Here is a 22,930-nt window from a genome sequence, read left to right as displayed (position 1 = left end):
ACTCTGGTCTTGGTTTTCTCACTCCTCCCCGCCCCCCCCCGCCGCCCCCACTCCTTTTATTCCCCCCTTACGGGATCTCCGTGTTTTCCTTTTCAGAACGACGCGTTTATGCTGTGGTTGTTGTTGTTGTTCCTGTTAGGTAAACTTGCAATAGGGTATCACATTCATGAACCGCATAAGGCGTTTCACTACCTGGTTCAGTAGAGCATTTGATGGGCACTTTTCAGGGCATGCATTCTCATGGGCTTAAAAAAGGGATTTTATCTTTATTGTTTTCAGTCTGTGCACCTAGGACAGTGCTAGAAATCTCTCATCCAGTATTATGGTATTATTCTTAACATACTGCAAGTACCATTATATATGTGAATAAACTTTGTTTCCTATTCATTGCATGCAAAACAGCCCCTGGGGAATACAGAACTCTTTAAGTATTATGCCAGAAGATAAGAAAATAGTAGTTTTCTCTGTTTGGATTTCAGTACTCACTGATAAACCTTTGAGAGCGTAATTTTAACCAGTTTATTTCCTTCCTTACCCTATTCGCCTCGAACTTGAGATCCTTTACGATTTTCTTGGCGTTACGTCATGCGTAACGTTACGTGAGAAACAATAAAAATGAAGAATGTGAAACCACGTAAAGGAAAAACTTGAATTTCACATTTTCATTGCATGTTTCAGTTGGAAGATTTCACTTACAATTCGGTGTTGACTCGTCTACGCAGTTACTTACAACAGTAAAAGTAATTCTGAACAGTTTTCGGTAGAACCTGTGTGGCAGAATATAAAAATATTGTTCTTAATCTTTATTTGTAAGTTACAACGAAACTTGCAAATTAACTTACGATATCGGGAGTATCTCAACTCGTAACAGTTATGAGAAACGGAACCCATTGTAAAAGATACTAGCAGGTTAAAATGATTCTGGTTCTGGTTAAGTAGATTGTTCATCATGCGACATACACGTTTATAGGACAAAAGACTAAAACACCTTGTTTTTCCAGTTACCCGCTACGATGATGGATTTTGAGGTCCGGTTACACTTGCTGAGATCTTTTTGATCTTGTTCCGAGGTGACCTCTAACTTTACTCCCAAGGGCGATTTTGCTTTCTTTATCTTATAAAATAGTTATATTTTTTTTTTTAACTTGGTCGATGTATATTCTCTGTCGATGATTACAAGTATTTCCCATTCTTAGGCTTGCATTATGGCGCAGATACGTGAGTTAATGGTTCTGGATTCCTGAGTAAAAGTAATAGAAACCGTTGCGTTGACCCACTTCGGGTCTGAAGGGTCTGACAAACACCTGGCTATTGTGGAACAGCTCAAGTAACGATTTCATTTTACCTTGTCGTAAATGACTTGTTGCATGGTAGGGAACAGAAAGTGAGTCTACAGTGGTATTGCTTAATTTGTGTTACTCAATATGGAAATCAAAACAATTCATTGCAGAGGCACGCATTTTGGAAACAATTTGGTTTTTGAGAAGTTAAGTCTAATAGAAATATTGCATTGGGCATTGCTAGATGTGAGCAGCGTCCCTTCTGCCCCTAGCTGCATCCACATCTTAGCCTTTTACTTTACTTCCATTCTCATATCCTATTTCCCCGTAGGGGGTTAGTGCCGTCGGTGCACCTCACGTAGTGCACTGTAGGCATTACTTAAAGAGTCTTTGCAGTGTCCCATCGGCCTCTAGTTGCAACCTCTTTCATCCCTTTTCCTGTACCTCCGTTCATATTTTCTTCCTTCCATCTTACATTCCACCCTCTCATAACAGTTGTTTCATAGTGCAACTGCCAGGTTTTCCTCCTGTTACGCCTTTCAAACCTTACTGTCAATTTCCCTTCCAGCGCTGAATGACCTCATAGGTCCCATTGCTTGGCCTTTGGCCTAAATTCTATATCCCATTCCATTCCATTACATTCTCATATCCTTTCTTCATCTTGCTGTCCAACATTTCTAACTATAACTTCTCAGTGCAACTGTTGGTTTTTTCTCAGTTTCTGATCCTTGTACTTAATCCATCTATAGTTTGTGTTCACGCGATAGGAGCTGTGGCCATTGTCTTTTGCATCTGGGAGAAGATCTTGTTGCTCAACTATTGGTTCTGGCTGCTAGGCCTTGGTGATAAGGTTTGCTGGATTTTCTTAAGGACATACTGTATCTCAAGACATTGCTTAATTTCACTGATTTCAAGATCTCTGATGAAATAGGACCCCAGAGATGACACTTTGTGACGATATCAGTGAGGAGTTTGTACCACAGCGCACACAGTCATACACTGATGATAAGAACAAACAGTACATGGTGAGCAATGTCGGGGCTGGTTAGACGTTTTTTGATGCATTCACAAAGGTGTGGGGTTCACACATTCAGACTGATATGCAGCAGCTGGGAAATTTGACTTTCTTTAGCTCTCAGTACTGAACAAGGACCCGGTGAATCTCAGAGGTTTTCATTGATCCAGTAGGGTATCACACATACCGCACTGACCAAATAAAGGCCCTGGATGTGAGTACTTTTTGTGGAATTGTTATGGATGATAGTTATCCATTTAGGCCAAAGACTGGCAAATAAGTATATATTTTTCCATTTCGTCAAAGGACCTGCTAGAGGTCCTTCACCTTCTTCAGACTGCAGTTGTCCTTCACCCACTGGGGAAGCTTGATTCTGATTAGGCCCCTCTCCATTTCCCACATCAATCCTAATTGATTTAAAGTTGGCCAGTGTTCTTAGTGCCTGTTGCTCATGAAATAGCCTCTTTGCTGACCCCTTACCTCAGCAGTATGTTGCCATTATTTAAGATTACTTCAGTCTTGGGGGTTTCATCCATTAGGTATATCCTCATGGTGATCACAGATGGCACAGGATTGTTTGGTTGAGAAGTAAGGGGAGCAGGTGGTGTCAAAGAGGTTGGCTTGAACCTAAAGGCCTTCTGCCATTCAAGGCAAAAAGAGATAAGAGGTAAAACATTGGTAAAATCTCAAGGGTACTCATTTATTTGAAATATCAGCCACAACAGTGCATTTTCTTGTGAAGGTCGTGTATCTGGGTCCCCACCTCAACAACTAATGCGTTCTGCTCATGGTGAAAGGTATTTATTATTATACTGTCTAGACTCTGGGGCTTGACTAATGTAGTTTTATAGGTGTTGCTACTGCAGTTATCAGTTTTTTCATTGGTATTTCCATTTCTTCTTACTATTGTTGATTGTAGATGTTCATCTACTGCAGATCATGTTGTTCTATGTTGAAAAATGGCCCTCTGGTATATGTGTGGTGCAGAGTATCCTTGAGAGGTTCACAATTCCTCACTAAGGGTATGATTTTTTTTTACACCATGTTTATCCTGTGTTTTGTCCTTTGTTGAGGCAGTGCTGTTTCTCGTCTTGAGTGCTGACATCTGGTTTAGGAAAAGGAGATCCTATTCACCTTTTGGTCTGGGGTGGTGGTCTGGACCCTCATGAGGTATCCCCAGTTGGCTTGGCCTTCCTGCTTGTAGGTGGTGCTGTAGTTCATCCAAGCTCTTCCTTGGGCGAGTCGGTAGAGTCGTGGCCTTGCACTCGTTAGGCCCGAGTTCGACTCTCCGGCCGGCTAATGAAGAGTTAGAGGAATTTATTTCTGGTGATAGAAATTCATTTCTCGCTATAATGTGGTTCGGATTCCACAATAAGCTGTAGGTCCCGTTGCTAAGTAACCAATTGGTTCTTAGCCACGTGAAATAAGTCTAATCCTTCGGGCCAGCCCTGGGAGAGCTGTTAATCAGCTCAGTGGTCTGGTAAATCTAAGGTATACTTAACTTTTGTAGTTCATCCTGTAGTAGATGGGGATCCTCCTATCCTCCTGAGGTCTTGTTGCCATATCTTTTTGAAATTTACCAAAATTTTAATATTCATATTTATCAAGTTCATTGTGTATATAGCGTCATCTTGATCAGTGAAAAAATACCCTATTTACATAGGCGTTGGTGACAAGTTGTGTTCACCCAGGCACTCTCCTTTTTCATTATGTCACCTTCTTTTATATATGGATTTAGTGTACCTTCTTTTATTTATGGATTTAGTGTAGATAGTGATGATGGACCCATGCATCTTACTAAAGTCTTATGACCAGGTACGGGATCCTCTCGTCTCGGTTCTTCTGTGTGGTAAATCTCACTAATGAGTTTTGTTTTAAAGCTTCTTGGAGGTGTTAAAGGTCGTTCTTGCCATTAGACACCACCGCAAATTGTCTGTGTCCCTTGAATAGATATTGGACTCCAGATACTTCTCAAAAGCCATGTCTACTTTTGTCATGTACTCGTACATAACAGAGGGAACTCCAGTGTTGGATTCATTGCCTTGCCATCTGTTTGGCAGTAGAAGTCCCATCAGTGGAACAGGGAGGGGGATTCTTTGCACGTTTGCATTACTATAATGGTGGTTTCTTCAGTTGAACTTTGGTAATAAAGGCCCTTAGCATCTAGGGATGAGAGTCTTTTTTTGGTGACGGTAGTCTTCAGCAATCATTAAAATCCGTTGTGAAATCTAAAAACCTACTTTATTCAGAACCCTTACTATCTTGTATGGGGGAGAAGGGAGCTATTTGCGCCACAGTGGGTCACAGTGGGTCTCAGTAGGTTCCTCGTCCTGTGAAATTTGACTGTGTCGTAATAGTACCCAAGGTCTAGTCTCCAAAATGACATTTGGCGTGATTGTTATATCATCTGACATTTAGGTTTCAACATTTATGACTATTATTTCTGATAGTAATTCCAGGTTAGTCATGCATTATTTTGAATTCTATTCATCTCTTATTACAAAACATAATGCTGCGAAGAAACTCCTTAGGTTACATCAGTATTAGGTCTGTTACCTTAAAACTTACATATCAGAATTATATTTAATCCCAGTTATGTTTATCATCATACAAAATTAATATCTTAAGACAACCTATATTTTCTCAGTTGTCACATGGATTTCTCTAACGTTAAGGCATGGACGTTTATGTGAAGAAGGTTCTTGTGTGTAAAGTACAGTTAAGTGTTTTAACAGAATGGGACGCTGTCATCCCAGATGTAACTTATTGCTGATGGCAACGGGCCCAAGAAGGGAAACTGAACCGTTAGTTTTTAACCTGATCCTTTTTTGAGAATTTAGCAGGTACCAACAGCGTTAATGATCACGTGGTCTCTTCACTAAAGTTCCTTGATTGAAACTTTATACTTCAGTTGCCATTTTTATATAATCGTCAGACGTTTGCCTTGCAGTGAAATTCAGTGCGCGCCTTCTGGTGATATAATAAAGAAATGAACCTCGCTCACTTATTTGCTTTTAAGATTCCCAGAAAATGGTGTATGGCCACTTGAATTTCCGTTAAGCAAATTACCGTTTTGCCCTTCCGAAGACCCGCACCACTCTCTCTCCCTCTCCTTTTTCAAGGACAGGAGGCTTCGAATTGCCACACTCTGACCCATTATCTGTGCTCTTGCTCATTTTCAATAAAAGAATATACCTGTACGCAACCGTTAGTTACATTGCCACTGAAAAGGACACTTTAACTCAAGTAGTAAAATAACTTCTTGGAGGATATCAAAGATTTTAGTTTCTGATGTGTACTGTACCTAGGCTATGCCAGGCGTGATTGATTTGATGAATCCCGGTTATTGACGCCTTTAGTTTTTTCTCTTAGTTAATCACTAAAAACATAAAAACAGGGATTGCAGCTACCAAGGATGATGAGCTTCAAGTTCACGTTTGTTGTTTACCTTCCTTTGCACCGAGCTAAGCCTATGTCATTGTCATGGAGATTGTAAAATAGTAAACTTCAAAATCATTGCAAACTCGCCTAACATACATTATTTTTTACCAATTCATTGCTCAGTCAAGTTTTGCTTTTGTTAAAAGTTCGCGATAGGGATTTGGGTTTAATCTTTACAGTTAGCAGACAGAGCAGTCAGAATCTTACCAGATTATTAATTTAAGATTAAAATTTTCATTTTAATTTAGATTGAAGTTTTGAAGTCTGTTACTTTCTTGTAAGACATACGTACCGATAATCTATTGCTGACACGTTTGCTGGCTTTACCAGTCAGTTCGAAAACATCTTTGGGTTCTTTGTAGCCACTATTGTTTTGTATAGAGTTGCTCCTTGTCAAGATTTATCGCAACAGTACGTTGTTTCTTAATAAAAGCGTGTGTGTGTGTGTGTGTGTGTGTGTGTTGTGTGTGTTTTGTATGCGCTGAGTTTGCGAACAGGCATTTTAATTGCACTTGGTAAGTGAGCGCCCAGATGGATCTAAGACTTGAAGATTTTTATATCTTTATTTCTTCAATAATAACATTGATTTTGCTGGTAATTATTTATATGGGATCTCTCTCTCTCTCTCTCTCTCTCTCTCTCTCTCTCTCTCTCTCTCTCTCTCTCTCTCTCTCTCTCTTCTTCTTCTTCTTCTTCTTCTTCTTCTTTCGGAAATGGAGATTATCAATGTAACAGAATCCAGCTTCCAGTGGCTTAATATCATTTATAGGCTTTACTAGTTAATTACTGCTTCTTTATCATTCCCCAGGAAAGAAAGAGAAAGAGAGAAAGGAAGCGATATTGTTTCGTAATATCTTTGTTCTTTTCTGAAAGGGTAAACAATGCCCTCTTTATCTCTCAGGAGTGACGCATGTTGAGGTACAGAGAGAAAATAAAGAATTTGCTATTTATGGCTTCCTGACGCTTCCCTTCCGACAATTCATCCTCAGCCCTCATCCCAGCCTGCCCCTGCCGGCGCAGTCAATGTGGCATCTGGTCGCAAAGCCTTTCCTGTAAAGGAAATGAACTGCAGTAAAAACCTGCCCTCGTCATGTCTGCATTCCCTACGTAATTCTGCTAGGTAAAATTAGAGACTATATTTATATTTTTCTTCTGTTTTTTAGTACATTCTACCGACCAGATAGGGAAATACTTGAGCCTCCCACAGTTTTCCACTCTTTCACTTTATTACATTAATTTTATTATTTTGCGGGGAGACATGGGTAAAGAAGATGGAACTTTAACTCCACTCCACAGTTTTACGCTGTGGACTTAAAACTTATATAAATTTCATGGCAAACTTGGACACACCAATAAACAAACATATGAAGCTGGATTCAGCATGATTACCAAATATCATGAACTGCCCAAATAAACCCTTTTGTAAAATCCTGATCATTTTTCCTTCTGAAGGCTAAAACCATGTCTCCTCCTCTAGCCTTCGATGTGTGATGTTGTGACAAATCGCATAGAAGACCTTCTTATAAAATCTACTGAAATGGTAAAGCTTTCGGGTTAGAAGACTTCAAAGGGAGGTGATTCTCCAGTGACCAGACTTTCCTTCAATACTTCAGATCAAAGGTTGATTCAAGATGCGGAATCCGTACCCAATGTGGCAAAGAAAGGTTTCAGTTGTTAAATGTATCGTATGAAAACACCTAAAGTACAGTGGGTGTCTGAAAATTGGGTATCTATACAGAGAGTGCCAGAGGGCCACCTGGAAAGTACAAAAAGCTGTGTACAAAGCATTTTATTACCTTGGGTACTGAAAGATGCCAAGGTCATCTAACTAATTGTACTTAGAAATAAATTTACTTCCCCTAAACAGCTGGCTAAATTTTAAAGATGCAGAGATGGTTGAGATTGGCCATTCTTTGGCCATTAACTAATCAGTATGGAGTCGAAATTTTCTACAGTATGTTGAAAGTATGAGGTGATAGAGAGAGGATATCAGTTGCTGAAAGTATGAGATGATACAGTCATACCCAAAAGACACACAGAATATCTATGACACCTTCAGTCACATGAGTGCAACCTGTATCTTTGGCAGGACTCAGCAAGAAAGGTTGGGGCATGACCCCATTGATGTGTCAAGAAAAATACCTTGAGATTAAGTGAACGTCGTGACCTAGCCCATGTGTGCTACAGTATCATCTTTCTTATGCTGTCTGGGGATGGCAAGACTGTTGGATTCAATGGAGGAATATTCAGTGGACACTAAATCTTGCACCGCTGACTTATGAAAGCTTATCTCGATTTACTGACCACAGGTGTAGCGGGGCTAATTCTTTAAGCAATGCAAGTGCCCATGTGTACTGACATAAAAAACTGCAGACGCTCTCCTACTCGATAGCGCTATTGTTTTAAGGCATCGTAGGATGGTACAATATTTGATAGAGGTTTGCTGCTGTTGATATCAGCATTATAAGTAGTCTGATTATTCACAAATCTTTGAGGCACCAGGGCACTGTGTATATTTATTTGTCTATTACATGAAATTTCATTAAAATCTAGAAAATCTTCTTTGCCCACAATCGAAATTTGCTACGCGTTTGGACATAAGAAAGTGTAACTTTATAGTCATTGCCAACGTTGACTGAAAAGAACCTCTAGTATCAACCGCTTTAAATCAAGCTGCGCCATCGGTATTTTTACCGCAGAGCAAAGTATTCTGTGCTCTGAATATAAGGCTAAGCCGATGTGAAGGAGGTTTCTGAAGACAAAAATACATGGGTAAGAAATATGAATTAGCCACAAAAGAAAAAGAACGTCGAGTGACAAACACAAAAAAACCTTCTTGCGGAACTCGTTCATGTTTGCCGGTATGATGGATGAGCAGTTGTTAGTCTGCTTGACGCTAGCCATCCATTAGTAATTAAGGAAAATGGGCGTGAACTTAGTATGAGGATGCTGATTGTAATCAAACAAAAAGCGAATTTACATCACGCCCAGACTTAAACAGTGTTAAACATAACACAAAGCCAAATGTATGTGAAGAAAATGGAACACTGCCTCGTAGATAAAAGTTTTAGTGTCCAAAAGCTTTCAGTGAAACCTCAAGATAAAGACAAGTGGAGGACAGTGAATCGTGATAGAACACACAAATCAAATGAGAAGTAGCAAAAAATAATAAATAACCAGAAAGAAAAACTTTGCTTTGAAAGTATAAAATACCCAGCAAAAGTCTTATTAAAAAAAAAGACTGGGAAAAAGTTCTATGTATATTGTATGGACTTTAACCATAACATCTTACTCATTTTACCTTTGAACAGCAGATTTCTGTTTGCTGAAAATTTAGAAATATTTTAATGTTAACGTGCCACATTTTTCCAAGCGATCATAGTATCCCTGTGAACACTGCCGTGCTTGTTAGCCCTTTTTTCATGCAGTCTTCAGGATTAAACACAAAGTGCAAGACAGCGAGGCTCATAAAAATGAAAACCCACTGCAAACAGAAATATCTTAAACAAACAACCGAGTAGCCTGAGCAAAGAATCCGCCATCAAAAATTCCCACGATAATTGCTCCTAAAGTTACAGCACCTAAACTCTAGTTACATCATTCTGATTAGATGAACAGTACGTTCCGTTACAGTTGTCTAGTTGGTAGAGATAAACTTTTCCAGGGAACTGCCAACTTTGCAGTGAAGATTGCGATGACCGTAATAAAACGTAGAAAGGTAGAATGATGTCATTAAGAATATATCATAAATGGGTTTTCCGTGTAGTAAATAAATCACACTCTCTTTTTACATGTCAATAGCTTAATAAAGTTATAAACATGATAAAAAGGATATTGGTGACAGAAACTCTTTTCAGTCCAGTGTGATAAAAGTCAAGTCGCATTGCATTTTGATGTTTACAGAGGTCTGTACAAATAACTGTAACGAATTCTCAGCTAATGAGAATTATGTAACTAGCGTTTAGGTGTTTTAATTTTATGGGCAATTATCGTAGAAAGGAATTTTTGTCAGCGGAACTCTGTGCGCAAGCTATGCGTTTTTTATAGAATATTTCTATTGACATTTGGTGTTCATTCTGAAGAGCCTTACCTGTCTTTCTCATAGTATTATACCCTGAAGGCGAGCATGTAAAAGAGGAAAGCAAGTGCGCCAGTGTTCTCAAAAAGCCAATGCTCGCTAAGAAAATATAGTAAAATATAGTTTTTCTTTCATATTGGGAGCGTCAGCATGTGTACTTACAGTTTTCATTTTTAATACATACTTCCTTCAAGAGAACATGTCTTTCCTTCGAATCAACGATCTCCTCATTCTTACAATTTCTCGTCCGAAAGCTATAAGGTGACGTAATCGCGCCCGGGAGTGAAAGCTGCGGAAAAGAAAACGATTATAATTTTTCTCCTCCGTCAAACGTTGACTTTAAGGTCCATATTAAAATATGACCCAGATTTTATGTCTTTTAGATACATAATCGTAAATGCTCTTATAGGTCATAAATCCAGCCGTCTATTATGCCATAAATTTTTCGCTAATTGTAAATAAGTCATAAAAAAGTTGGCCCGCGGACGAACCTCCATTCTTTCAAGTACACTAAAAATAACGCCCAGAAAAGAAACTGTCGAAAAAAACTAAAAGCGAAACGGTATCCCTTCACGGTCAAGTTTAAAGGGTGGGCCAGAATCGTCTTCTTTTTCTGAGCCTTCAACGTAGTTTTCGTCCGTATTGTTGCTGTTGTTGTTGCATAATATTCCTGTGCTTCGCTGTATCCCCCCCCCCATTCCTCATCGTTCTTTTTCTCCCTCGGTCTGTTTGGTTTCTAAGATGGTCGTCTGGATATTTCCATTTGTAATGGATGTCATTGTGTTGGAAAAGAGTAACTACACTGTTGAGATTATTCGCAGCACAAAAACTGATAGAGTGTACCCCATTTTCGTTTGCTGTTTGTTTGTCACAGGCTTTCTGTAGCCTGTACGTTCTCCACGCCGCTGTTCATTCTAGCTTTTGTAATTATATCACCAACAGTAACACTCATATCTCTTTCACTCTTTTAGGTATCTCATTTGAACCATTTGACAGTTGTGTATAAAGTTCACCTTATATTTCCTCGGAAAGTTTGTTTTTATGCCAGTATTCTGCACACTGCTTTCCAGCTTCGAGTTTGTAAGTACAGAGGGTTTAAAATGGGTTATCAGGGCCAGCAAGGAGTCTAGGAATATAGTAAGTAAGGAAGGAGGAATGAAATAAGAGAATGGTAGAATGGTTAAGTAAGGGATATAGTAAAAGTAAAAGAAAAATGAAGATTTAATAGGCGTACGTTTTCAAGATAGATGGGGCCACCGTGTACTTATACAAAGGAAAGAATTTTCAAGTTGAAGGGAAGAATAAATGATATAAAATGTCGTAACTCAAATCATCTGGAAATGAAGCATGAACAAGAATTTTATGAAAAGAGCTTTTGTTGAATATAAGTAACTGTTTAAGGGATACACGATGAGCAAAGGGATCTTAGATGAAAACTGCAAATGAAGTTCTGTTTGATAAGCATAATCCAAAGGGGCTTTTTATCTTCTATACAAACCTTAATAATCAACATTCCTCTGTTCCCTGTAACCCCTTTGCTACGTAACTCAGCTACTCAAACACCTGTAAGTTTCGATTAGACAGGTGACGCTTCCTAGCTCAGAATATAGGTGTATGTGTGCACTGGTAGTATGAAGGAATTAGACATGCATAGTGTTGAGATTTTCAGTTTCATTTTAAATACAGGTGATGAAATAGGGGTTGAAATTATTCAGAATTTAATGACAGAGCAGACTTTTGCTGAAATAGAAAGTCTTTGTTTGAACTCTGTCACCAGGAAAAATAACACCAGTGCCAGCAACCTTAAAAAATCTGTATAGCGACTTGCCACTTGTGCAAAACATGCTGATTTTCATTAAAACTGGTTTCACTGGTTTTGTGGCTGTCTTGAGACTTTATGGTAAAACCATCCAAAAGGCGTCTGAATTCAAGACCATTGTCCAGTTATGTAAAGCCTGAATAAATTTGAAGTTGTCCATTACCAAGACAGACATTGTGTCTCTTGTGTCAGGAACAAGGCAGCACAAGTACAGTAAACATACAAGGTAGACATACCCTGGACACCCTCTCTGGTTTATCCTTACCTTAAACAGCAGCTGGAAGTCTCATTTATAGATTTTTAAGTCGGTAGGATTTTACCTTTACTGTAGTTGAATTAATTTGTATTTATATAGTTAAATGTAATCAAGTAGGATTTTAATCTTTCAAAAATTTCAAAAATATCACGATGAATAAACAAAGGAGGGAAAAGGAGATATAAATATATATATATATATATATATATATATATATATATATATATATATATATATATATATATAAAACTGTACTGATAATAACTTCTGTGTAAAGATGTAGCAAAGGAAGGGAAGCACTTACAAGCTGTTCTAGGAAAGCACGGACAGGCTGTTCTTGGAAAACGCAGACAAGCTGTTCTAGGAAAGCACAGACAAGCTATTCTGAGTTTTCCAGAATTTATGAACTGAATTTCTAGGCTACCAAATTCATGGCAGTAAAATACAAATCAAGCGAGCGTACATTGGAAAGGTTTAACATGGTGAGTGCTGGCAAACTTGTAATTTCCAAAGAAAGATCGTGCTGCCTTTGCAGATTGCCAAGGAGAGAAACTTTTCGATTGGCCCAGCTGGATAAAGGGCTTATGCTGCACTAATTCACACACATCCAGAGCGTTGGCATCAGTATGTCATCAGCAAGGGGGAGCAAATGTGATGGCTAATGATAAGGAGAAATGATAAGGAGAGGTGAGGGTCGAACCATCCACCTGAATGAGACATTGCATTCAGACCGAGCCCTCCAAAGCAATAGACTTTCGTGTGATTCATACCAGCTCAATTTTCTGAACGTGGAGGGTCAAAGTCATACCTTGTAGCTACCACGGCATTTGGTCGTCGGGACAAATGTTCGTTTCAGTTTTGCTTTTAATCCCCACCGCCTCACTTTCTTAGCTTTTTATTCAGGCACCTGCAGCCGATAACAGACGAGTTGGAAAGCAGGTGTAGAGCAATAAATAATGAAGGAATAAGAAGAGCTGAGGGGAGATTAGTCAAGAAAGGGGAATAAACTAGAGGAAATTAGGGAAAATTAAGCAATTTTTTACATTGGTATTTCATATTTCTTTCTCCTTAATGCCGTTCCTCATCTATTCACCACTATTCTGCCTTGTTAATTTTGCATTTTATTTAATTTCCATTGATGTATTGAATATGTTGTTTTTCTTAAATAGCAAATGCATTTTTAAAAAAATTATATTCGTTATTTTTATATTTTTATTGGTTTTCTATGACCTAACCTTCATTTTCTACTGTTTCTATACATGTGTCATGGACTATCAGTTCCTCCTCAAATCATATCAGTTCAACTAAAATTTCTGAGCCTCTGTTACCTCACCAAAGGGGCTTTTTATCTTCTATACAAACCTTAATAAACAACATTCCTCTGTCCCCTGTAACCCTTTTCGTTACGTAACTCAGATACTCAAACACCCTCAAGTTTCGATTACAAGTTTCGATTAGATAGGCGACGCTCCCTAGTTCAGAATATGGGTGTATGTGTGCACTGTGGTAGTATGAAGGAATTAGAAATGCATAGTGTTGAGATCTTCAGTTTAATTTATAAATTCTTTCAGAGAACTTGGAATCAGCATGTATACAGATCACTTATTCGGCTTTACGAAAAGTTAATTGTATGTATGAAGAAATGTAAAGGTCTTATTACCAATAGTCATTTGTTTTTGTGTTTCTGCGGGCGAAAGTAACTTGTTCGTGATACCACTATAGCAAAATCCACCGCTCTTTGCAGCTAAGCTTCGCCCACTGCTCGCCAGTGATTGGCTAGCTCTCTAAAGGGGAATGACATCACACTAGTTAACATTCCAAATGATTACCAGTACGGATTTGACTCCGTTCGGTAATGTTGAGTTCCGTGCATGAATAATGACACTAATTTGAGTTCCCGGAGTTGTGAAGTATGCAGTTAATATCTCCGATAAAAGATATATTAAGTTATATAAAATCATTATGAAGATCTTGGATCATTCTGTCAGTGCATCTTTTTTTTTATCATGCGCAGCTTAAATACACAGGCACCTTGCTTTTTTTTTTAATTGGTGTTGGCCTACATAAGCGGCTCCACTTAGACCTCATTAACTGAAATACAGCCAGGTCCGATATTAAGGAATTAATTCATCATAATCCTGCATGTCAAATGTTAATATCATTGTAAGATTAGGCCTGTAAATCAAATTCTTATATTTTGAGGCAATGACACGACATAGGCCTACACATCAAATTCCTATATTTGATGCAGTGACAGGGCATAGGTCTACAAGTCAGTTTCTTATTGCAGTGTACACATATAAGCACGTGCATATACTCATATATGCGTACATGTATACCGCAGAGAAAAAAGTAAAACTTGTGGGCATGTAGCCGATGGCGCACATAACTGATCATAGGACTGTCTCAGCCTTACTCACAACTATCGAACTGCTCTCAATAGATTATGTAGCAAATATATTTACAAAAGGGATAATAAATTATATTACTGATAATTAAATATAAGTCTACTGTAGGAATTCTACGAAAATGAAGGCTATGGTAGGAAGGCGTCATAAGATACATAACGAAATAAGAAAAAAATGAATATCTGAAAAAGACGTGTATGAGATGACCAAACTATATAGTCTGATTCATTTGAATTTGGGGGCATTCTTGTAGACTACCCTATTGGACAAAAGGATACATAAGTGTCAGGAAATCTCTCTCTCTCTCTCTCTCTCTCTCTCTCTCTCTCTCTCTCTCTCTCTCTCTCTCTCTCAGAATATTCTAGGGTAGACCATATTCATGAAGATCTCGATTACTTTTAATTGAGACAAATTACTAAATTTTAATTAACAATAGTAGGCAGATAATTCTTTACACTAGTATTTTATGAATACGTCTGTTTTTTTCTGCAATGTTAAGTTACCATATAAATACTTTCGAAGACAATACAAGCATCATACCAGCAGCATCAAAAACAAGAATAACCACAACAAGAACCACAATAAAACGGCTGAATATAAGATAGGCCTATAATCCAAACTTCGTACGCTACGTGAACCGGCAAAAAGATGTAGGACATTATAGGTCTACGTCATTTTTTATGACCCTTATATTTCGAAAAGTGATAATGTCCTTAAGAAAATTCTCTCCAAATTATATCCAGTATCACTCGAATAGTCCAATCATACTCTATCTTCAAGTTAAACATAAGCATATTATGGTTTTGTAGAGTGCAGTCACTGCTTGTCATCCCAATGAATGTGTAAACGATTGCAATGAAATCGATTGTAAGACTTAAAATGTAGTAAAATTTCCTAAAATCAGTATGAAATACCAATCATCATAGCTCTGAGACAGTCTTTGTGTTAAATTTAGAATGGTGAACAGGCGCTTGACAATATCAGACGGTAATTATCATTGGCCTTTAGTTCAAGTGTACGGATTCTAACGCAGACATTTCCCGTGTCACCTCCGTGATCAGGTGAACCTCACTTACGATAAACTACATTGCAGCATCGCGGAACATGCCTGACTTTATTCTTATTTTCCTACTTTTCTACCATTTTTGTGGAGATGTGTATTATGGTTTTATTTCAGGGGATAATATAACGTTTCCTTTTGATAATCAGCAGAAATTATTTTAATTCGGGAAAACAACCATTGTTAAATTACTGAAGATGAAAAGAACCATAGATTAACCAACTTTTCGAAACCATTGCCAACGAATCAGCTTCAAGAAATGGTCGTGACGTGAGGAGTGGGCGGGGCTTAGCTGCAAAGAGCCATGGAATTTTGATTTTTATAGTGTTCCAAAAACGTAGTTGAGCTACACTAAGTTTGGTCGGTATCTCGATAATTACAATGACACCAGACCTCGTCAGAACGGAAGCCTTTAAGATCATCAGAAAGATGGGTTAATGAGAGCACACATACACTATACACACACACACACACATATATATACATACATACATACATACATACATACATACATACATACATACATACATACACACACACACACACACACTTGTTAGAGACTAAACACAGGTACTATGAATATGAAAATCCCCATATAAATAAAACTAAAGTAAGAGCAGAAGAGCATTATATTTCGAGTAGTGTCTAGGCCCCCTTCATTTTCAAAGCCCAGTGGTTTTTGGTAGTAACAAGAGCTCTTCTTATTCATGAAGTTTTTGAACTGACAGGCAGGTAGGGGGTGTGGAATTAGTAGGTTTCTTTAAGTTGCGGAGATAAGGAATATTCATCCTTTTTAAGGAAGGATCCAAAAAGTATGGTCAGTCCTATCTGGTTTCTGTGAGCCTAGCCAATGATTTGTGTTGTTACCCTTCGTAATTAAAACAGCAAATATTTAATTTGTGATACTTTCACACTGTTCACTTTTTTTGGTTTTATGTACAGCCCTCCACAGGGATAATTCCCTCTCTGGCGGCCCTTGTACGTTTTCAAAATGACGTGCTTCTTATATTTTGTAATTGTCTTTCAGTGTTTTCTCGTCAGTATCGTAGCTCCTGCAGGATAGGAGAGTCTTTAGTTCCTTTTTAAATTTGCCTCCTTCTTGTATGCTCTTCACTTCAGGCGGTATTTTGTTGTATAGTCTTGGTGGGCAGTGTACGAATGCTGTCTCGGCTGACTTACAATTTGTTCTAGCTTCAAATAGCCTATATGCTTCACTTGCATGTCTGATTACATTATTCATTTCGGGTCTAAAGAAGCTTAAGCAGTTTCTCAGATATGTTGGTTCATCATATTTTAGTGCTTTAAAGACTGTAAGTAATATTTAATATTCTTTTCTAGCTTGTCCTGGGAGCCAATGTAGCTCAATTAGTGCTGGGGTTATTCTGTCACGGAACGTAGTCCTTTTATTAACCTGGCGGCTCTATTTTGTACTCTTGCAATTTTCTTAGTAGGTAGTTAGGGAGACCGTAGTATATAACGTTGCAGTAGTCAAGCCTCGAAAGTATTTGGTTGCAAATTGCTGTTTTCAGAGTATCTTCGTTTAGGTATTTTCTAATAAATGAATGTTTCATACAGGTTTTCGTAATATGCAGTATATGGTTCTTCACGGACAATTTATTATCAGTAAATACTCCTAAGTTCCTCACTGCTGCTACAATATTTATTGTTGACGAACCAATAGTTATTCTTTTGAAGCGTTCATATTTTCGTCGTGCACTGTCATATCCAAATAGCATACACTCAGTTATGTCTTCATTAATTTCAATTTCTTTGCCGACATCCATTTTTTGATATCTTTCATTATTGCATCAATTTCACTAATGGTGTCTTCTAACGTTTCGACAGGAAAATAGAACTGGGTATCATCAGCATACAGTTTATACTTAACCTTGTGCTTATTTAGAATTCTAGATCATTCAATTGTGTAAGTGCTAAATGGCAGTGGACCCAGAACGCTGCCTTGGGGCACTCCTTTTGTTAAGCTTTTCTTTTCTGATTTCACATTAAAATTTGATATAACCACTGTAACCATCCTATTTTCTAATAAGCTTTTGTACCATTTGTGTACATCATCTTCGATGCCTACTGCTCTCAGGTCTTCAAGCAGTAGATTGTGGTCAACTGTGTCAAATGCTGCACTTAGGTCAAGCATAACCAGGATGCCACACTTTCCATTTGCTATAATTTCTACCATATCATTTATAATTGCACACAATATAGTCTCTGTTGAGTGGTTTTTTCTGATGCTGACTGATCATCAGGTATAACGTTGAGTTGTTTCAAGTGTTTCCATGTTTGTTTGTGAACTTCCGTTCTATAAGTTTTGGTAAGTACGATAGGTTCGATATTGGTCTATAGAAGCTTAGATTTTCTTGATCACCTTTTCCTTTATAGGCCGGCTTTATACAAGCAAGCTTTTCACTATTTGGGAAAGATGCCTGTGCTAGACTCATGTTGACAATATCAAAATATATCTCCGCAACTGATCAAAGTTTTTTGCCTCTTTTGTATCACTTATGGGAAACGGGTCATTTTCACAATAGGTGTTTCATACTTTTCTCATCATTTAGTCAGTTATTCATATTCATTTCTTTAAACTTGCTGACAAATTCTTTCAAATTTTTCTTCAAAGTAGTTCACAAAGTTATCGGCCAGGTTTTTGTAGTCACTAGTTACGTCAGGTAGAACTTTTTCTTTCTTGAGTCCCAATATTCCGGCTAAATGTCATGGATTTTCGGGGGATTTTTCTCTACACTAAACATTTTATTGTAATATATTTTCTTGGTTTTAATAATCAAGTCGTTGTAAAGGTTTCTAGCTGTTTTGTACAGTGACCAATTTTCACTGCTTGATTCTTTCGATCTTTTCCATAGATCTTCCATTTTTCTTTTCTTTTCTTTACCTTCACGCAATTCACTGTTAAACCATTTGGCATTTCTTTAACTATTATTTGCCTTGTTACCTCTGGACATTTATCGTTGTAGCTTGACGCCAATATAGTTTTGCTATAGAATGTAAAACAGCTTACACATACCTGGTCACCTGTCAAGGTATTCCTCAAATTACACCTGCACTCCTGGCTTGTTTCTCTTATTTTATTTATGCTCTCAACAATAAATGCCCCATTTTATTAGGGACATTCCGGTAAAGATTGGATTCCATTACGTCACTGTCAGTATATCGTCCACACACCCTATCCCGACCATGACTTAACGCTTCTTGGGTTTTATCATTACGGTGTCAGAGCACTCCAAATATAAATTTGCTAGGACATATCGGAATGGAATGTTCATGCTTTACCTGGATTACTTTTTATGAAAACCACCATTAAATGAAAGAAGTACAATATTGTAAATGCATAGTTCTACTGCATAAGTTTTGTCTACACCAGGCGGAAAGTGTTAGCATATTTTGCCAATTAGTTGGACAAAAATGATAAGATGTGTTTTATATAAACCTGGGTAAATAACGATTTCACTTCTAGACGTCGCAGTTTTATAATTTAAGGGGAATATGTATCTTGTAGAATTTTATATAGAAATCTTTGGAATGTTTAATGTGAGAGGATTGGAAAACACCCCAAAAATGAGAAAGGAAACTCGCTATAGCCATATTCTGTACATAGATTACCCTTCACTTGAAAATATAATTCTTAGTGAAACATTTTCTTTGTGTCCCTTCTTTTATTTAACATTTTATTTTCCTGTCACTGAAAATAATTCAGGCAACTTGCGGAATATCTGTTATTTGGTCTGTAACTTTAGTAACGTAAAAGGGACATAAGTCATTTTGATTTTGGATGTGACATTTAAAAAGACTCGTAGCATATGGAGATCTCGTCAGATTGCAGAGCACCTCTTATCTTTGTCAGAAGAATTATCCGTACTTTTATTGAGGCTCAACGGGTTGTGCTGTATTTTGAGCATCTGTTTTGAGTCGTAAATAGTAATTTTTGTCGAAAATTGCCCAGTCTTTCATCAGGGTGTACATCCTCTGGCTACCAGTTACAGCTGAATAACATTAAGAAACTATTTCTTATCTCTGATAAATGGGTAGTGGATTCAGACTCAATTTCCAATATATTGTAAGGTGAACACCTGTGTTGTGTTGTTAGTAGTAAACTATGTTACTTGCCGTGGCTAATTTTTTTTTTTTTCGTGGTTTGGCTTCATGCTTACGAAAGGGCTATGTTTTAGTGTAGTACATTGTGCTTACCCTTAAGAACGGCAGAGACGGGGAAGGACAGTGATTGTAGGAGTAATATTGAGTGTGGTAATAGAAGTTGTAATACTATGCAGATATGGTCTTGGCAAAGAAAAGGATAAATGAAATAGAGAATTATGGAGAGATTCTCAGTCTATTCTGCTTAGGTCTGGAAAACAACAATGGGTGGTTGTGCTAGGTGATTTAAAGGTAATAAAGGTATTTGGCAGAGAATGAGAGGTTGTGTTTGGTCCGTAAGCAATACTTATAATAAATGAGACCGGACACAGGCATGTTGAAATGTGTGAGTAAGGCACTTGATCCCAGAACATAAGTATCCTTGGAAAAGGAAATGATTGGGATAGAATTAATATATTATGTATTAGTTCAGATCAGATTAAAAAGAAGGGAGGGGCAGGGTAAGGAAATGAGAGTTTGTTGAAGGAATAAAAGTGTTTGAGGTGTAATTGCATGACAGAAGAAAGGAGTCAGTATATTGCTGGTGAGTCTTCCATGTAGGGGTATGAAGCAGCTAATGATTGGAAGTTTTCTGTGTATAGTGTTCACCCATGATTCAGCAGTTTAAATGTGAATAAGGCAGTAATTATTGTCTTTACTTGAGGACCACATCGTGTTAGGGGAACAGTGTACTGTCAAAAGAACACACATAGAGGCCTATATATATATATATATATATATATATATATATATATATATATATATATATATATATATATATATATATATATATATATATATATATATATATATGTGTGTGTGTGTGTGTGTGTGCGTTTGTGTATGTGTATGTGTGATAAATAATCCTGGTACTCAACTTTGAAAGTTGCAATCAGCAAATCTGGGCGCAGTGGCTATGTAGTGCAGCATTTGGCTCACGTTTGCTATGTCTGTTGATTGCTCCCAGTTCACCGACCAGCAGGCCACTTAGCTTTAAGTAGATATCAGCATTTGCTGGGGTCAAAAGGAAAGGGTGTGGAGCTAGCAACTTTATCCCTGGAGACTTACTGGAAAACAGGGGGCTGGACCTCTTTGGCGCCATTTGTTTTATATATATATATATGTGTGTATATACATATATATATATATATATATATATATATATGTGTGTGTGTGTATATACATATATGTATGTATGTATGTATGTATGTATGTATGTTACAGGCAGATAGCAAAACCAGGCATTTCGCGAACTGCCTGAAATTTCATGCTGATAGCAAAATGCACGTAGGGACATTTGATCCCTCAAGGGGCTAGTACTGAACACGTCGAAACAGTGACTCACCTACACTTTTTCGCCGTGTTTAGTACTAGCCCCTGGGGGGTCAACTGTATTTCGCCGTGTTTAGTACTAGCCCATGGAGGATCAAATGTCCCTAAGTGCATTTCCCTATCTGCCTGAAATTTTAGGCAGTTCATGAAATGCCTTGTTTCATATCTGCCTGTAACATATATACATACATATATACTCATATATATATATATATATATATATATATATATATATATATATATATATATATATATATAGAGAGAGAGAGAGAGAGAGAGAGAATATAAGATTTAAGCCAAAGATCAAGCATTGGGACCTATGAGGTCATTCAACGCCGAAAGGGAAAATGAAATTTTAAAGGTGTAATTGGAGAAAACCTCCCAATTGCACTATAAAACAACTGTTAGCAGGGGGTGGAAACTAAGATGGAAGAAAGAGAATATGAACGGAGGTACAGCAAAAGAAATGAAAGAGGTTGCAGCTAGCGGCCTGCAGTGCACCGAGTGAGGTGCAGTGACGGACCTACTCCCCAACGGGGTATGTATATATATATATATATATATATATATATAGTATATATATATATATATATATATATATATATATATATATATATATATATATATATATATATACAGTATATATATATATATTATATATATACTCGAATCTTATATCGTCATATTATATTTTTATAGCTTTCTTTTTGCATAATATATATAATATTATATATACATATACAGTATATGTATATATATTATATATGTACTCGAATCTTATATCCTTTTTATTTTCTTTTGCATAAAATATTACAGAGGAAAAAACAAATACAGGTAAACGAGCCTGTCAGCAACAATACTGATAAAAGAGAAGCTCTTCTATTCGAAAGGATAAGCCTTACCATTGAGCGTCATTGACGTGGGATATTATTACTCTGGGCTTTGTATGAATGCAACATGAGCAGGCTGTCAGTCCCTTCAGTCATTATCATTGCTGCGTGTAATTCTGTTCTCATCAACAGATACTTTTGACACTTCATAGTTGCACTGCGCGGTCTCGCTCCATGTTACGTCTTATGTCCCAGTGTTTTGTTCTGAATATATTCTTCCTGTTCAATAACATCAAGTGAACAGGACACTGCATTAAGCATAATTGTGTAATCCGATACCGTTGTTTGCTCTGCTGTTTAGGCCAGATAACCTCATCACCCATTGACCCACTCTACAGCAAAACGACCCCAGTTACCTCATGAGAGACAACTGTTTTCTTCTCGTAGTTATGTGCCCTCAAAACTTTTCTTCTGCAAATTTTTCAGTTGGTGATCCTGGCTTAAGTTATGAACAGGTCTTACCTCGATGATTTTTTTTATCACCGTTGCCATGTCTGATGACTCACATAATTTCACTCATTTTTAATCAAAATAGTTGCCATGACAGTGGTTTAGATGATAAGATTGAAAATTTCTAAGTTTCGTTTTTCAAGTCAACTACTAAAGTATTCAGTGGTTTTCAAGAATATAGTTTAAAAGGTGATGCACATAAAGAGTTATGATCTGCAGCCGCTTCCCACGGGGTACCAGCAAATATTAAGGTATTAAGGAACATCATATGCTGGAGAGAGAGAGAGAGAGAGAGAGAGAGAGAGAGAGAGAGAGAGAGAGAGAGAGAGAGAGAGAGAACTAACATGTTGATTGTAGAGCCCTCTATCAGCGGTTCAGAGAACGACACAGGTTTATGGTACAGCAATCTCTCTCCCTCTCTCTCCCCGAGTGAGCACTTGGAGATGGCTCAAACTCGCTGGGGAGAGAAATTGTGAATTGTCGGTTCTTCCTTCTGGTGGGTTGTTTACTCGATCGTTGAATGGGGTGTTTCGAATGGCCGTGCTGAGCCCAACCAGGTGTCGCTGCGACCAAGAGTCATGATGCAGAACTGGAAAGAAAACTTGGTAGGTGCAAAATTCCCTTCTTCATAACGTTGGAGCTCAAGTACGGGGTTGAGTTTTGAAGAGGTTGAGTAGCAGGATTGGGTGGAGGTGGAGGAGGTAGTGGTGGTGGTGGTGATGGTAGTGGACGAGTTGTGC

At 37.7% G+C, this 22,930-nt stretch overlaps 1 protein-coding gene across 4 annotated transcripts in view; it reads left to right on the top strand.

Moving 5' to 3' along the window:
• Positions 1–22,930, top strand: part of LOC136845831 (steroid hormone receptor ERR2-like) — a 345,697-nt gene that overhangs the window by 170,672 nt on the left and 152,095 nt on the right. The window contains exon 1 of one of the 4 annotated variants that reach the window (XM_067116220.1): positions 22,598–22,795. The exons of the other annotated variants lie outside the window; for them this stretch is intronic. Within the exon in view, the coding sequence (XP_066972321.1) occupies positions 22,769–22,795 (27 nt within the window). The 5' untranslated portion in view covers positions 22,598–22,768. Of the gene's footprint in view, positions 1–22,597; positions 22,796–22,930 lie in introns of those variants that run through there. 4 annotated transcript variants of the gene reach the window in all.

Source organism: Macrobrachium rosenbergii, chromosome 14, assembly GCF_040412425.1.
Source record: "Macrobrachium rosenbergii isolate ZJJX-2024 chromosome 14, ASM4041242v1, whole genome shotgun sequence".
Lineage (NCBI taxonomy): Eukaryota > Metazoa > Arthropoda > Malacostraca > Decapoda > Palaemonidae > Macrobrachium > Macrobrachium rosenbergii.
The sequence above is the reverse complement of the archived record's forward strand: the minus strand, read 5'-3'. Positions and strand labels throughout refer to the sequence as shown.